The sequence below is a fragment of the Pogona vitticeps genome, chromosome 3 (genome assembly GCF_051106095.1).
Source record: "Pogona vitticeps strain Pit_001003342236 chromosome 3, PviZW2.1, whole genome shotgun sequence".
NCBI classification, from domain to species: domain Eukaryota; kingdom Metazoa; phylum Chordata; class Lepidosauria; order Squamata; family Agamidae; genus Pogona; species Pogona vitticeps.
In genome coordinates, this window is record NC_135785.1 from 48344332 (window position 1) to 48361462 (window position 17131).

Here is a 17131-nt window from a genome sequence, read left to right on the forward strand (position 1 = left end):
ACGCAGTGTGCGCCTTATTGTCTGAGCTGAAACTTCTATACCCACATCTGACAAATCTTTTTTCAGTTCCTCAGCAGTCACACGGGGACTTTTCACCACTCTACGCTTTAGGTAGCGCACAGCAGTCGAAGTCAGCATCTTCTTTCTTCCACAACCAGGTAGCATTTCAACAGTGCCCTTTGCCTTGAATTTGCGAACGATGCTTCCTATGGTGTCTCTTGGTATGTTTAACTTCTTTGCAATCTTCTTATAGCCATTGCCCTTCCTGTGAAGACAAATCACCTCTTCTCTTGTCTTCCTGGACCATTCTCTTGACTTCACCATGTTTGTAACCACACCAGTAAATGTCTAGAAGGAGCTGAGTATCACAGTCATTTTAAAGCTGCCTAATTGGTGCTTATTATGCTTGATTGGTGCTCGGTGACATCCACAGGTGTTTTCAATACCTGATCGAAAACACCTGAATGAACCTCTCTTCTTCAGAGGGGTAGTCTTTAAGGGGTTGAATAATTGTGGCAATGAAGAAACCACAAAAGAAACATTTACTACTGTATTACATAAACAATTGATGTTATTTTAGTTGCATTTGGTTCTTTAAAACGTCCTTGTAGGATTTCATTCTGAATACAATTCCAAATGTACACTATAGTCCCTAAACCCCTTTACAGCATTGGGGGTTGAATAATTTTGAACACAACTGTAAGACCAAGCGAAGCCAATAATAACGGGCTTGAGTCCAGAAGAATGGACAGTTTTAGTGTATCCAAAGAGTCGAGGTCCGGAGCAACGAGTGTACCCAGTAGACCTGAATATGGAGAGCAAGAAGCTGTTAGAAGGAGAATGGGCACGCCACCCATGTTGTGGGGCCCTGTACGCTATATGCAGCGGGTGTCCGAGAGCTCCAACAGACCAGGAGAAGGAGGCAAAAACATTACTAAAAGATCTTAATAATAAAAAGTCGTTATGGTTTTGGGAGAGTTCCCCTCCCCAGTTATCTGTGTGTGGTTCAAGTGAGTTAAACGAAGATGAAGCAACTGGTTATGTTAATAAAATTCGTTTACCGTATTAATAACTCTGACTCATCTTTTGTATTACAAGAAGAGGAACAGGTAAAGATAAACCCCAAAACTTCTCATACATATTAAAAGCATGTTTGTTTAGTCGTTTAGTCGTGTCCGACTCTTCGTGACCCCATGGACCAGAGCACGCCAGGCCCTCCTGTCTTCTACTGCCTCCCGGAGTTGTGTCAGGTTCATGTTGGTTGCTTCGCAGACACTGTCCAGCCATCTCATCCTCGGTCGTCCCCTTCTCCTCTTGCCATCACACCTTCCTAACATCAAGGTTTTTTCCAAGGACTCTTTTCTTCTCATGAGATGGCCAAAGTACTGGAGCCTTGGCTTCAGGATCTGTCCTTCCAGTGAGCACTCAGGGTTGATTTCCTTTAGAATTGATAGGTTTGTTCTCTTTGCAGTCCAGGGGATTCTCAAGAGCCTCCTCCAGCACCACAATTCAAAGGCATCAATTCTTCGGCGGTCTGCTTTCTTTATGGTCCAGCTCTCACTTCCATACATCACAACAGGGAAAACCATAGCTTTGACTATTCGGAATTTTGTTGGCAAGGTGATGTCTCTGCTTTTCAAGATGCTGTCAAGATTTGTCATCGCTTTCCTCCCAAGAAGAAGGCGCCTTTTAATTTCAGGGCTGCTGTCTCCATCTGCAGTGATCATGGAGCCCAGGAAGATAAAATTTGACACTGCCTCCATATCTTCCCCTTCTATTTCCCAGGAGGTGATGGGACCAGTGGCCATGATCTTAGTTTTTTTGATGTTGAGTTTCAGACCATTTTTTGCGCTCTCCTCTTTCACTCTCATTACAAGGTTCTTTAATTCCTCCTCACTTTCTGCCATCAGAGTGGTATCATCTGCATATCGGAGGTTGTTGATATTTCTTCCGGCAATCTTAATTCCGGCTTGGGTTTCTTCCAGTCCAGCCTTCCGCATGATGTATTCTGCATATAAGTTAAATAAGCTGGGGGACAATATACAGCCTTGCCGTACTCCTTTCCCAATTTTGAACCACTCAGTTGTTCCATGACCAGTTCGAACTGTTGCTTCCTGTCCCACATATAGGTTTCTCAGGAGACAGATAAAGTGGTCAGGCACTCCCATTTCTTTAAGAACTTGCCATAGTTTGTTGTGGTCCACACAGTCAAAGGCTTTCGCATAGTCAATGAAGCAGAAGTAGATATTTTTCTGGAACTCTCTGGCTTTCTCCATAATCCAGCGCAAGTTAGCAATTTGGTCTCGAGTTCCTCTGCCTCTTCGGAATCCAGCTTGTATTTCTGGGAGTTCTCGGTCCACATACTGCTGAAGCCTACCTTGCAGGATTTTGAGCATAACCTTGCTAGCGTGCGAAATGAGTGCAATTGTTCGGTAGTTGGAGCATTCTTTGGCACTGCCTTTCTTTGGGATTGGGATGTAGACTGATCTTTTCCAATCCTCTGGCCACTGTTGGGTTTTCCAAACTTGCTGGCATATTGAATGTAGCACCTTAACAGCATCATCTTTCAAGATTTTAAATAGTTCAACTGGGATGCCATCACCTCCACTGGCCTTGTTGTTAGCCAGGCTTTCTAAGGCCCACTTGACTTCACTCTCCAGGATGTCTGGCTCAAGGTCAGCAACTACATTGTCTGGGTTGTCCGGGATATCCAAATCTTTCTGATATAATTCCTCTGTGTATTCTTGCCACCTCTTCTTGACGTCTTCTGCTTCTGTTAGGTCCCTCCCATTTTTGTCTTTTATCATGTTCATCTTTGCGCAAAATGTTCCTCTAATATCTCCAATTTTCCTGAACAGCTCTCTGGTCTTTCCTTTTCTATTATCTTCCTCTATTTCTTTGCATTGTTCATTTAAGAAGGCCCTCTTGTCTCTCCTTGCTATTCTTTGGAAGTCTGCATTCAATTTTCTGTAACTTTCCCTATCTCCCTTGCATTTTGTTTCCCTTCTCCTCTCTGCTATTTCTAAGGCCTCGTTGGACAGCCACTTTGCTTAAAAGCATAAGCAATACCAAAACACATTCAAAGTTGTAAGGTACAACATCTCAGGGAGCCAGTGGCTGAGAAACCTTGCTTGAAGAGAAAGGTCTTTGCCTTTTTGCAGAAGGGACAGTAAAGAGGGGGCCAACCTAGCCTCTTGTGAGAGGGAGTTCCAAAGTCTGGGAACAACACCTCTTAGCCAAAGACTTCAGTGTTCCAGAAGTAAAGAAATAAAAACTAATGTCGCTGAAATTGCTAAATACTTCTGTAACAATCATTTTGTAGCGCCAACTCTGAAAAGAATCAGTAGAACCAAGCTATTGCTCCCACAAGATGTCAGATGGAACTCTGTACTGTACTGGACTGTTTTGAAGAGGAGTTAGCTATGACATGGGTATCCAGCAATCATCCATCTACTAATACCAACTTAAATAAACTTCAAAACTACGGGGAACCATTCAAGAAATATATGTTTGCTGATTATGTTTTATAGAAAGTCACAACAGTGAACTGGTATAAGTCACTTAAGACTTAGATTTAGAGACTGTTGAATAATGGCTTCACTTTTTAAAGTAGTAGCTTATTTTGCTGACATGGAAAGTATGTTCTCTTCCTTTGGACTCATTCATTCTAAATTGAAAAACCGTTTGGGGTCCGATTCTTTTGGGGGGCAGTTTTTCTTTTCCCGATTATAAACAAACAGAAAGATGAAGAGAAGTGAGCTGTATAGAGAACAGCATTTTAAGTTTTTTATCTGTGGACCAGGCTATAACTTGTTATTTTAAAAAGATATTCTGTTTAACTACACCAGTTAACGAACATGGAAATTTAAATAAACACAAGAATACAGTACATACACTATAATGTTACTGACTTAAATAAAACAATTTAAATTGTTATGATTACTTTTCTCCTTCCAATTAAGTAAAGCAGAAAAGTTGTCCCAATATGAATAATTGACCTATTAAACTGCAGATGGTTCACCTCACAATAAGTTCATAATTATCTATGATGTGTTTCTAATAATACAACCAAATCAGTAATTTTTCAAAATAACCATAAGACTAATCCAAAAAGTTCTTATTCTAAAAATGAAATCTTCATCTGGTTGTAGATATTAAGGCTATATCAGCAAGAATTAATATTATATAGAAAACCATGATTTAAATCTAGCCTTACTGACGAGTGCTTTAAATCATAATTTAAATAATTTTGATTTAAATCAAATCCACTCTGCTTATGCCCAACTGTCAAACAGCAGATGCAATTGAGAAAACGTTCTTCATCATTATAAAATATACTGAGAGCCATGTTTCATGTTTTTTGAAGCTATTACGCCATTTGATCTTACTGCATGGCCAATGTCTATTCCAGGGATTCCCCAAATTTTTGAGTATGAGGGCCACACCAGATACTTTCAACTTTGTGGAAAGCCAAAGGAACAGAAATCTACATGTGCATACGTGCGCCCGCTTCCCCCCGCCCCAGACTGAACGGGCCGGATAAAACTGCAAAGCGGGCCGAATGTGGCCCACGGCCTATAGTTTGGAAATCAGATTAAGCATCCTTCAATCTTGAGAGACTATGGTAACATGCTCTGAATAGAGGACTCGGAACAGCATCTATCGTGGCTGAGAAGGCCAATTCGAGAGTGACAATCCCTTACACACTGAAGACAAATACAATCTGTCCCCTGTCCAGCTCCCTGATTTTGCTGCTTTCGGGACTGCTACTTTGCCTCAGCCTGCTGGGCAAGGGTCTCTTCAAAATGTGAGAGGCCATGATGCACCGCCTACCTCCAGGCTGAACACTCAGATGTCAAGCTTTCCCATCTGTTGAGGTCCATTCCTAAGGCCTTCAGATCCCGCTTGCAGATATCCTTGTATTGCAGCTGTGGTCTCCCTCTGGGGCACTTTTCCTGCACTAATTCTCCATACAGGAGATCTTCTGGAATCTGACTGTCAGCCATTCTCACATCTCCGAGCCAACATAGACATCACTGTTTCAGTAATGTATACATGCTAAAAATTCCAGCTCGTTCTAGGACTACTCTATTTGAAACTTTGTCCTGCCAGGTGATACCAAAAATGCATCAGAGACAATACATATGGAACGTGTTCAGCTTTCCTCTCCTGCCCTGCACAAAGGGTCCAGGACTCACTGCAGTACAGGAGTATACTCAGGACACAGGCTCAACAGACCTCGATATTGGTACAGCGGTGCCTTGGTTCTGGAAGATGGTCGTAACTCAAGTTGGTCGTAACTCAAAGCAACATTTCCCATAGGAATACATTGAAACCCCATTAATCCATTCCGGCCAGAAAAACAAAAAACACTGCAAGATTCATCAGAAACACGACTGATCCATTCCGGCCGTAAAAAAGTACCACCAAAAAGCAAACAAAAACTGGAAGACCCATTAGAAATGCAATTGATTTGTTTCGGCCGTAAAAAAAGAAAGAAAAGAAAAACCACCAGAAAGCAAACAAAGACTGCAAGACCCATCGGAAACGCGATTGATCCATTCTGGCGGGGGGGGGACACACACCAAAAAGCAAACAAAGACTGCAAGACCAATCGGAAACGCGACTGACCCGCTACGGTCTGGGGGGAAAAACACCAAAAAGCAAAGACTGCAAGACCCATCGGAAACGCAATTGATCCATTCCGGCCAAACAAACAAAAAACACCGAAAAGCAAACAAACACCGGAAGACTCATCGGAAATGCAGTTGATCCGTTCTGCCCAGGGGGCCACCAAAAAGCAAACAAACACTGCAAGACCCATCACAGCACAGAAACATAATCCCCCAAGCCCAAACCCATGCTGCAAAATCCTGTACTCACTCAGAACAGGCATTTTATAAAGCAGAAAGCAGTACCAGGCAGTCTGAAGCCTCCTCCGAACGCACTCTCCAACCGCTGGGGCAGGTTTATTATGACTCACTGAGGGTGGGGTGGTTAGCAGCTTAAAATTCCACGCCTTTTTCCCCATCTTTTTTCCGGTCGTAACTCAAAGCTCCAGTCGCAAGTCAAAGCAAAATTTTGCAGCTGGAGCTGATCATAACTCGAAATGGTCGCAAGTCAAGATGTTAGTAAGTCGAGGCACCGCTGTATATGTCGGCAGCTTCTTATTAAGCCATACCCTCTTTGTGAGTCTAGAGCACTGGTTCTTAACCTTGGGTTACTCAGGAGTTTTGGACTGCAACTCCCAGAAGCCTTCACCACCAGCTGTGCTGACTGGGGTTTCTGGGAGTTGCAGTTCAAAAACATCTGAGTAACAAAGGCTAAGAACCACTGGCCTAGAGAACATGGTAGCTGCTTTGCCAATGCGTTTATCCAGCTCGGCATCTAGGGAGAGAGTGTCAGAGATCATTGAGACAAGGTACACAGAGTCATGAACAACCTCCAATTCTTGTGTGGAGATGGTAATAGAGGGAGGTGAGTCCATGCCCTGGCCCATGACTTGTGTTTTCTTCAGGCTGATTGTTAATCCAAAGTCTTGGCACGCCTTGCAAAAACAATTCATGAGTTGTTGGAGGTCTTCAGCAGAATGGGCAACAACAGCTGCATCATTGGCAAAGAGAAAGTCCTGCAGGCATTTCATTTGGACTTTGGTCTTTGCTCTCAATCTAGAGAGATTAAAGAGCTTTCCATCTGATCTAGTCCACAGACACCTTCTGTTGCAGTTCGAAAGGCCTGTTTCAGCATGACAGCAAAGAAGATCCCAAACAGGGTCGGCGCGAGGACACAGTCCTGTTTCACTCTGCTTCAGATGTCAAAGGGATCAAATGTTGAGCCATCAAAAACTACAGTGCCCTTCATTTCCTCATAAAAGTACCTGATGATGTTAAGGAGTCGAGGTGGACATCCAATCTTGGGAAGTATTTTAAAAAGGCCATCCCTGCTAACCAAATCAAAGGCCTTTGTAAGATTTATGAAGGCCACAAAGAGTGGCTGTTGTTGTCCCCTACATTTCTCCTGCAACTGTCTGAGGGAAAAGACCATGTCAGTGGTGGACCTATTAGCTCAAAATCTACACTGTGATTCTGCAGCACAACATGGGCAAGCAGCTTCCCTACAACAATGAGAAGAGTGGTGCCACAGTAGCTACTGCAGTCGCCCTGTCTCCTGTCGATGACAGCTTTCTTGCACACATCGTCTATTTCCTGCAGGTCGTCAGAAAAACCAGGCGTCATTGTCCGAACATTTCAGGTGCCGAACTTTAGGGCAGAAGTTTTCTTATGATTGTTCCCTGGTGCAGGGTTATCAATGTGCTTGTCGGCTTTCACCCTATATCTTTTCATTTGACAGCACCGAAGAAATGACACTTGGCTGCAATGCAAAGCAGTGAGTATACAGCTTGTATAACAGTATAACTGTATTGTCCTCTCAAAATAATGCAACACACAGCCACTAATGTCTAAACCGCTGGCAACAAAAGTGAGTACACCCCTAAATGACAATGTGCAAATTGGGCACAAAGTGCTAATATTTTGTGTGGCCACCATTATTTTCCAGCACAGCCTTAACCCTCTTGCGCATATAGTTCAATAGAGCTTCACAGGCTGCTACACTCCTCCATGACGACATCACAGAGCTGGTGGATGTTAGAGACCTTGCGCACCTCCACCTTCCATTTCAGGATGCCCCACAGATGCTCAATAGGGTTTAGGTCTGGAGACATGTTTGGCCAGTCCATCACCTTTACCCTCAGCTTCTTTAGCAAGGCAGTGGTCCTTTTAGATGTGTGTTTGGGGTCATTATCATGTTGGAATACTGCCCTGCGGCCCAGTCTCCAAAGGTTTCAGTACGTCTCAGTACATGTTGGCATTCATGGTTCCCTCAATGAACTGTAGCTCCCCAGTGCCAGCAGCATCCATGCAGCCCCAGACCATGATACTCCCACCACCATGCTTGACTGTAGGCACAACACACTTATCTTTGTACTCCCCACCTGGTTGCTGCCACAAACACTTGACACCATCTGAACAAATAAGTTTATCTTGGTCTCACAGGACATGGTTCTAGAAATCCATAGCTTTAGTCTGCTTGTCTGCAGCAAATCATATGCAGGTTTTTTGTGCATCATCTTTAGAAGAGGCTTCCTTCTGGGACAACAGCCCTGGAGACCAATTTGATGCAGTGTGCAGCGTATGGTCTGAGCACTGACAGGTTGACCTCCCACCCTTTCAATCTCTGCAGTAATGCTGGCAGCACTCATACGTCTATTTCCCAAAGCCAACCTCTGGATATGACACTGAGCACTGGCACTCAACTTCTTTGACTGACTATGGCGAGGCCTGTTCTGAGTTGAATATGTCCTGTTAAAATGCTGTATGGTATTGGCCACCATGATGCAGCTCAGTTTCAGGGTTTTGGCAATCTTCTCATAGCCTAGGCCAACTTTATGTAGAGCAACAATTCGTTTTTTCAGCTCCTCAGATAGTTCAGTACCATGAGGTGCTATGTGGAACTTTCAGTAACCAGTCTTGAAAGTGAGAGCGATAACATCTGCTCCCCCTTCACACCTGAGACTTGTGACACTAATGGGTCTCATGACACCAGAGAGGGAAAACTTGGGCTCAATTTGGACATTGTCACTTAGGGGTATACTCACTTTTGTTGCCAGTGGTTTAGACATTAATGGCTGTGTGTTGCATTATTTTGAGGAGACGGCACATTTACACTGTTATACAAGCTGTTTACTCACTGCTTTATATTGTAGCCAAGTGTCATTTCTTCTAAAATATTTATGAAATGTGACTGGGTGTATTCACTTCTGTGATATACTGTATACTGGCCTATCTCCTATCCCATTTCATGCTGTAAGGTCAGATCCCACAAACTCAAGGCTCTGGCTTTCTTTACAGAGTCAATCTATCTCATAGTTGTTCTCTTTTTTTCCTGCTGCCTTCAAACTTTCCCAGCAGAAAGTCTTTTCCAGAGAGTCTTGTCTTCTCATTATGTGCCCAAATTGGGCCAGCCTCAGCTTCAACATTTTTGCCTCCAGGCTTGTTTTGCTCTAAAACCAACTTGTTCATTTTTCTGGCTGTCCAGGATATTTGCAAAGCTCTCCTCCAGCTTCATATTTCAAATGAATCAAATTTTTATGTCAACTTTCTTTACTGTCCAACGTTCACACCCATACATGGTGATCGCGAATACAATACTGGGGATGATTTTGGTCTTGATCTCCAGTGACACATCCTTACACTTGATAATCTTTTCTAATTCCTTCACTGCTGCCTTTCTGAGTCTTAATCTTCTGATTTCTTGGCTGCAGTCTCCTTTTGAATTGATGATTGAAGCACTGAACTAAGGTACAGTGGTGCCTCGATTTACGAACATCCCTACGAACATTTCTACTTACAAACAGCTCCAGTCGCAACATTTTGCTTCGACCTGCAAACGGAGCTTCCACTTATGAACAGAAAAAAAAAAGGATGGGGAAAACGACGGGCAATTCAGATTTCTAACTGTAGATGGCGAGGACGCTGCATCTTTGTAGCTCTTTCACTTTCAGCAGTTAGTGTGTGTCGTTGTCGTCGGAGGCTTGGGAGAGCCTCCTGCTTCGGACTGAGTGTGTGTGTGTCTGCAGGGAGGTAAGCTGCTGTTTTTTCCTTTTAAAAAACTGTTCTGGGTGGGTATGTTTCTGTGCTGCATTGTTGGTGGCTTTAGTGTTTGTTTCTGGAGGTTTTTTTCCTTCTTAAACCTCAGCAATGGAGCACCTTTCGACCGGGCTTGCTGTGTTCTTTTTATTTTTGGTGATTTTTTTTCTTGAGCTAGAATGCATTAATTGGTTTTCAATGCATTCCTATGGGAAATGGTGCTTCGACTTACGAACACCATTCCAATACGGATTAAGTTCATAAGTCAAGGCACCACTGTATATAAAATCTTAGCTGGCTGGATATCTCAGTGGTTTCAATATCTGGTGTAGAGCCAGAAGTTGGGCTTTCTATTTCCCACTGTGCCCCCAGAGAGAAGAGCCAACCTGTGTGGCCTTGAGCAAGCTGCACAGTCCAAGAATTTCCCCAGAAGAAGGGAAACTTTTTCTGAGTATTTTCTACCTGGAACCCCCCCCCCCCCCAAAAAAAATCTCCATAAGTCAGAATTGACTTAATGGCATGATTATTATTTATTATAGAAAATCTCTAACTATTTCAGTTTCTTCATTGTCAACGTGAAAGTTGTACAGTTTTTTTGCAGTCATTATTTTGTTCTTCTTAATATTCAACTGCAGTCCTGCTTTGGTACTTTCTTCTTTCATTTTCATTAACAGTCATTCCAAGTCATTGCTGATTTTTGACAGTAAGATGGTCTCATCTGCATATCTTACATTACTTTTGTTTCTTTCACCAATTTTCACTCTTCGTTCATATGACTCTAGTTTGACTTTCTGCATATGTTCTCAGCACAGACTGAACAGATAAGGGGGTGAAGTGTACTCTTGTCTAATACTTTACCTAAAATAAACCATTCTGTCTCTCTACATTCTGTTCCAATAGTAGCTTATTGTCCACAATAAAAGTCATGAATAGGAGAATAAAGTGCTGAGGCATATCCATTTCTTTCAGAAAAAATAGTTTTTCATGATGTTCACACTCAAAGACTTCAGTCTATAAAGCATACAGCAGACTGATCTTCTTAAATTCTTTGGTGTACTTCAATATTCAATGGTTATTTGTAATATGGTCTGAGGTGCCTCTTTTCAAAAACCAGCTTGAAAATCAGGTATCAGCATTCCTCACTCACAGCATCAGTATGCTTGCAGAGGAAATTAAAACAAATGGTTCTATAGTTACTGCATTCCTTGGCATCTACTTTATAGAGAACTGGAAAGTATATTGAACACTGCCAGTCTGTGAGGCACTATTTTCTTTTACATATTTGTTGGCATATGCTTGTTAGGATTTTGATCAATTTACGTCTTTATCATTTAAAAAAATTCTATCAGTATTCCATATACTCCTGCTGGATTTATTTCTTCCTAGTGCTTTCAGATCACTTTCACTTCAATTTCTAGAACTGCAGGTTATTTGTCATAGGATTCTTCTTCAAAGGACTCTGTCATCCTTTTATCTCTTCAGTATACTATTTCCAGGTTCTCTTTATTTTTTTCCTGGTCAAATAGTGTGTGTTTTGGTTGGTCATCAATATTCCTAATCTGGGTTTTAATTGGATATACTGGGTGTTTTGGAAGAGATTTCTTGTTTTTCCCCTTTTGTTGTTCTTTGTGCTGGTTATTGTAACAGCTCCTTTAAAATTGCATTCAGGGCTCCGACTCTATTTCTATTACCTTTTACTTTAGTTTCTCACCTGTTCTTTTCAATTTTATCTGTCTCTTCCGTACATCTAGGTTCTTCTTTTCTTTTTACTGCAGTAATTGTCTTTTGGCATTCTTCCCTAATAATATCTCTGGTTTTAATCCATAGTTCTTCTTATCCATAGTCAACTGAGTTTAGTAACACAAATCTGTTCCTTATGTGAACTTTAAATTCAACAGGAATGTTATTTAAACTATAAATATAAGAACCTTTAAAAATACTTTCACAAATGTACTTACCTAAACCATGTATCAAAAGAATTGTGTCACCCTTATTAACTTGACCAAATGTCAGGTAGCAAATATTTTAATTGCCTTGTTGATAACTGCTATGGAACGGTTGCTATTTCTAAAACAGCTTGGGATAAAACAACATCCATACAAATGTGTGACAGCAATCTGCAGTTATTACACCATGGGTATTAACACCATGAAAAAAACTGCCTTGAATCAATGTAATATTTTCATTATGTTGCAGAGATTGCAGGGTATTGTCATACACACAAAACAAGAAAGTACTCTTCTTGTTAGGTTCTGGGGAGGCACATTTCATTCTCTCCTAAATAAAAAAAATAGCAGATACATAATAATGGTACATATGCTACTGCTGTCATTTGTACTCACTAGTGAAAATGAAACCACTTTACTCTTAGGTATAAATAGACAACACTGTCTCATAGACTTTCAAAATGCATGTGTAATGTAGCAACTGCCGTTTAAGAGGCTATACGAGGATGTGCTGATAAGTATTGAGCCTTTCCCAGAAAAAATTGAGCTAGGAAGCTATAAATTGGAGGCTGTATTGACCAATTTACAGTGGTGCCTCGCTTAGCGATCATTCCGTTGAGCGATGAAATCACTTTGCGATGGACTTTTGGCCATCGCTGGAGCAATCGCTTCGCGGTCTCCTATGGCTAAAATTCACTTTGCGGTGATTGCGGGGAAGCAATCATGGCAAAGCAAACTTTTTTAAGTGGAAGCTCCGTTTGGATCGGCCGTTCCAAAATGGCCGCCACAAAAACAAAATGGCCGCCGCTGTTTTCCCTCGCTTTAGAGACACCCAAAATGGCCGCCGCTATGGAGGAATTTCGCTTTAAGGTAAGTTTTTAGCCCATAGGAACGTATTAAATGCATTTTAATACATTCCTATGGGCTTTTTAATATTGCTTAGCGATTAAATAATTTAGCAATGTTTTTTCTGGAACGAATTAACATCGCTAAGTGAGGCACCACTGTATCTGTATTCAATAGTGCAAAAATCAACTACCTATGATTTTAACTTATCTTTCATATTCAGGTCCAAAGTGAAAATGACAGCACCTCCAGAAAAGTTCAATGTGGAAGAGCATAGGACCATAATCAAATTCCTGTTTCTCCAAGGGAAAGGTGCAAAGCAGATCCATGATGAAAGGTCACAAACTATGGGTGACAATGGCCCTTCATATGCAACAGTTAAACACTGGGTTGTCAATGTATTCTCAACGGCCGGGATCTGATGGTTGTTGTGGGTTTTTTGGGTTCTTTGGCCATGTTCTGAAGGTTGTTCTTCCTGACGTTTCGCCAATCTCTGTGGCCGGAATCTTCAGACGACTGGAGTAGGACCTCTGTCCATGCTCTGTTGCTGTTTGTTGGATAGTTGAGTATAGCTGTGGGAACAGCTTTTGTCTTTTTTCAGGAGATAGGGTGACCAGCGTGTTTTTTGTTGTGATAAGAAGGGAGAGATTTTCTGTTACTGTGATTGATGGGTGTCGTTAGCTGGTCTTTTTTGTGCAATGATCCCTGGTCCTTGTGGCTGGGTAGAGTTCATTGACCTTTTACTGGCTGTATTTTTCTATATTGGGAGCCAGGCCGTGTTTAGTTTTAGGCCTTCTTCCTTTTTGTTGAAGTTCTGTTCATGTTTATGGATTTCAATAGCTTCCCTGTGCAGTCTAACATAATGATTGCTGGTGTTGTGCAGTACTTCAGTATTTTGAAATAGAATTTCATGTCCAGCTTGCTTTAGGGTATGTTCAGCTACTGCTGATTTTTCCAGTTGTTTTAGTCTGCAGTGTCTCTCATGTTCTTTGATTCTGGTGTGAATGCTGCATTTTGTGGTTCCAATATATACCTGGCCACAACTGCAAGGTATCCGGTATACTCCTGCAGTGGTGAGGGGGTCCCTTTTGTCCTTTGCTGACCGTAGCATCTGATGTATTTTTGTGGTGGGTCTGAATACTGTTTGTAGGTTGTGTTTTTTCAAAAGTTTTCCCCATGTGGTCTGTGACCCCTTTGATGTATGGCAGAAATACTTTATTTGAGGGTGGCCATTTTTCCTCTTCAGTTTGGTGTTGTTTTCTTGGTTTGATGGCTCTTTTGATTTCATTCTTGGAATAGCCATTCACCTGTAGGGCCCAATTCAGATGGTTGAGTCTGGTGCTGACAAATGGAGCTTCACAGTTCCGATTTGCATGGTCTACCAGTGTTTTGATTATGCCTCTTTTCTGTCGTGGGTGGTGACTGGAGTTTTTGTATAGGTACCAGTCTGTGTGGGTGGGTTTTCTGTAGACCTTGTGTCCCAAAAGGAGGTCAGTTTTGCGTACGACCATGACATCTAAGAACGGGAGTTGGCCCTCTATTTCTTTTTCCATCGTGAATTGAATATTTGGGTAGATGCTGTTAAGATGGTTTAGAAATTCTTCCAGTTTTTCTTTGCCGTGGTTTTAAAACTGGCCATTTCGGTGTTGAACTGAGAAACCCAGTGGAAGGCCTGTTTCTGTCTCAGTGCCTGCAAATGTGAAAGTCATCCATGCCATGATCATGGAGGACCGCCGAATATCAGCCAAAAGTATTGCTATATATCTGATAATATCAGGTGAGAGAGATGGTGCCATTTTCCATAATGACTTGGAAATGAGAAAGCTGGCAGCAAAGTGGATCCCCAAACTTTTGACAACTGAGGAGGAAACGTGTGGAGTCATCGGTGGCTGTTTTGGAACATTTTGCAAGAAATGAGTCAGATTTCCGGGGCAAACTGGTAACTGGTGATGAGACATGGTCTACTGTTCTGAACCTTAGACAAAGGAACAGTCTAAGGAATTGAGGCAAAGTAGTTCCCCCAGGCCAAAGAAGTTCTGAGTGCAAAGGTCAGTGCAGAAGCAAATGGCAACAGTTTTTTGGGATAAGAAGGGAGTTCTGCTGGTGGACTACCTCCAATAGGGTTCAACCATCAATGCAAAATATTACTGTGTTTTATTGACGAAACTGAGGCAAAGCATCAAGGAAAAATGTCAAGGAAAGCTCTCCAAAGGTGTCATCCTGTTGCATGACAACACCTCGTCACACACTGCAGGTGAAACAATGGCAAAACTGACCTCCTTAGGCGTTCAAGTGATGCCCCATCCAGCCTATTCTCCTGAACTGGCTCCTTCTGACTATTATCCGTTCCCGTAACTCAAAAAACACCCAAAGGGACAATGATTTGGGAGTGTTCTGGAGGCAATTAATGCTGCAAATGAGTGATTACACCAGCAGTCAGAAGAATTTTATTTGCAGGAACTTAAGAAGCTTCAGGACAGATGTCGCGAGTCCACTGACTTCCTGGGGGAATAGTGTGGCAGTTACAGCTTCCTAGCTCAATTTCTTCTAGGAAAGGTTCAATACTTATCAGCACCCCCTTGTACAGTGGTGCCCCGCATAGCAACGTTAATCCGTTCCGGATTAATCGTCGCTATGCAGAAACATCGCTAAATGGGACGGAAAAAGCCATAGGAACGCATTAAACTTGGTTTAATACGTTCCTATGGCTCCCAAACTCACCGTTCAGCGAAGTTCCTCCATAGCACCGCCATTTTCGCACCCTCGGTAAGCGAGGGCAGGGCGCGAAAACACTTGCGGCGACCATTTTGGGCATCCGGCGGCCATTTTGGAACCGCCGATCAGCTGTTGAAAAAAACATTGCAATGCGAAGATCGGTAAGCAAAACGCTTACTGATCATCACAATGCGATTTTCGGCCATAGAAAACATCGCAATGCGATCGTAAAAACGATTGCAGAATCCGCATCGCTATGCGGATTCATCGTTAAATGGTGCACTCGTTAAGCGAGGCACCACTGTATTGTAAAAAATACAGCAAAAGAAACTTACTTTTAAATAGAAGAAATGGACAGTTCCACATATAAGTTGAGAAATGAGGAGTTGTGCATTATAAAATGAGAGCATCAAGCTTAGAACTAAGTAACTGACATTGAAAGGCTCACTAAACCATTACGTTCATGGAGTAAGAAACCATAATCTAACAGCTACCTCACTGCCTAAGCTTCTTCACATAACAGCTTAAAGGACTGGGTAGAAAAACTATAAATGTCATCCTTTACAAAGATGAAATATAACTTGCAATAAATGTTTAAAATTTAATCTTTAATCAGGGACCTGCATTACACAAAATACAGGCAGCTGGAAGTTGTGGCACATCTGGACAGCAGTTGTGGACGAGTAGTCCAGATAGGCATGCTATAAATCAAATAAATAAATAAAATAAATAAACTATAATATCAGGGACAGGTTGCACTTCTGCATTCTCCTTCCATTTGATGTTGCACCACTAGATGAGATGCAAAACTATAACAAGGTATTTGGGAGGATGAGACAGGACTGCATATTTACTTTTTACATTAGAAGGCAACAGGGTGGGGAAAAAATTCAACATTTTTTATAACCAAATTGATTTAAATCACAATTTAAATCAGAAAATTGGGCTTTTCAAATTTAAACTGTGAAAAAACTGATTTTTAAAATTTTAATCAGAATTTTAATCAAATCCACCTTGGAATTCACCACATGTTCAACCTAAAATGTGGCATACTGTACTTGTCAGAACACTGACAATGCACCACAATTTTGACTTAATATGTTGCATATTTGTCATGAATACTTGTTAGAACGCCATGTTTTTTTAGTTTTGCCCTCAATAGGACAAATCTTGCTGCTTCATTTAAAAAAATCTCTAAGACCCTACAGAATGTTATATTGTTCCTGCTAACCTCACCCCTTCCCTCAGCCTTCTTCTCCACCCACCCCTCACCTTCTTGGAATCAGTTGTTCTTGCTGAGCAGACTGGCAACTTTTTAACTGGATTACCATGTGTATATTTCAACAATTAATACATTTGTTATAGAATTTAAATACTCAGACTTTAATGTTTCTAGTCATTTTAACCAATCCTAAACTGCTTTTTTCAATTTCCAATACCTCCAATGTCCTGAGAATCACACTGGATTGCTTTCAATGAGGGGAAGCAGATGAGGGAGTCTTAATTTCCAAAAATCACCACTTCCACATAAAATGTTTATTTCTAAAACAAAAAACTGCTGCAGCTGATGACATCATCAGTCAAATGTGGCATAGCCCCCACAAACAGGATTTCAGCCTACATTTCTAAATATGAACTCTACTCTGATTTGGATCCCTGCACTGAGCAGGGAGCTGGATTTGATGGTCTTACAGGCCCCTTCCAACTCAATTTTTCTATGATTCTAAATGTTGCTGGACAACAGATCATATCATCCCTGACTACTTCAACCATTGTAGCTAAAGAATTTAGTTACAATCCAAAAACAAATGGAAGCCTTATGTACAGAAGCACTGAGTTATGTTTTTACCCATGTTACAATACCTCATCAACTCCAAAGGTTGATTTATTTCTAGGCCCAGTTCAAAACGCTGGTCTTCAAATTCCAAAACAGACTGCTTATACAGTAACTAAACAAACCTGCCCTGTACTAGTAAT

The 17131-nt window shown here is 41.6% G+C and overlaps 1 protein-coding gene across 3 annotated transcripts in view; it reads right to left on the reverse strand.

Moving 5' to 3' along the window:
• STAG1 (STAG1 cohesin complex component) overlaps positions 1-17131 on the reverse strand; it is a 249125-nt gene that overhangs the window by 218300 nt on the left and 13694 nt on the right. Inside the window, exon 1 of one of the 3 annotated variants that reach the window (XM_078389310.1) lies at positions 4834-6438. The exons of the other annotated variants lie outside the window; for them this stretch is intronic. Coding sequence (XP_078245436.1) covers positions 4834-5006 — 173 coding nt within the window. The 5' untranslated portion in view covers positions 5007-6438. Of the gene's footprint in view, positions 1-4833; positions 6439-17131 lie in introns of those variants that run through there. 3 annotated transcript variants of the gene reach the window in all.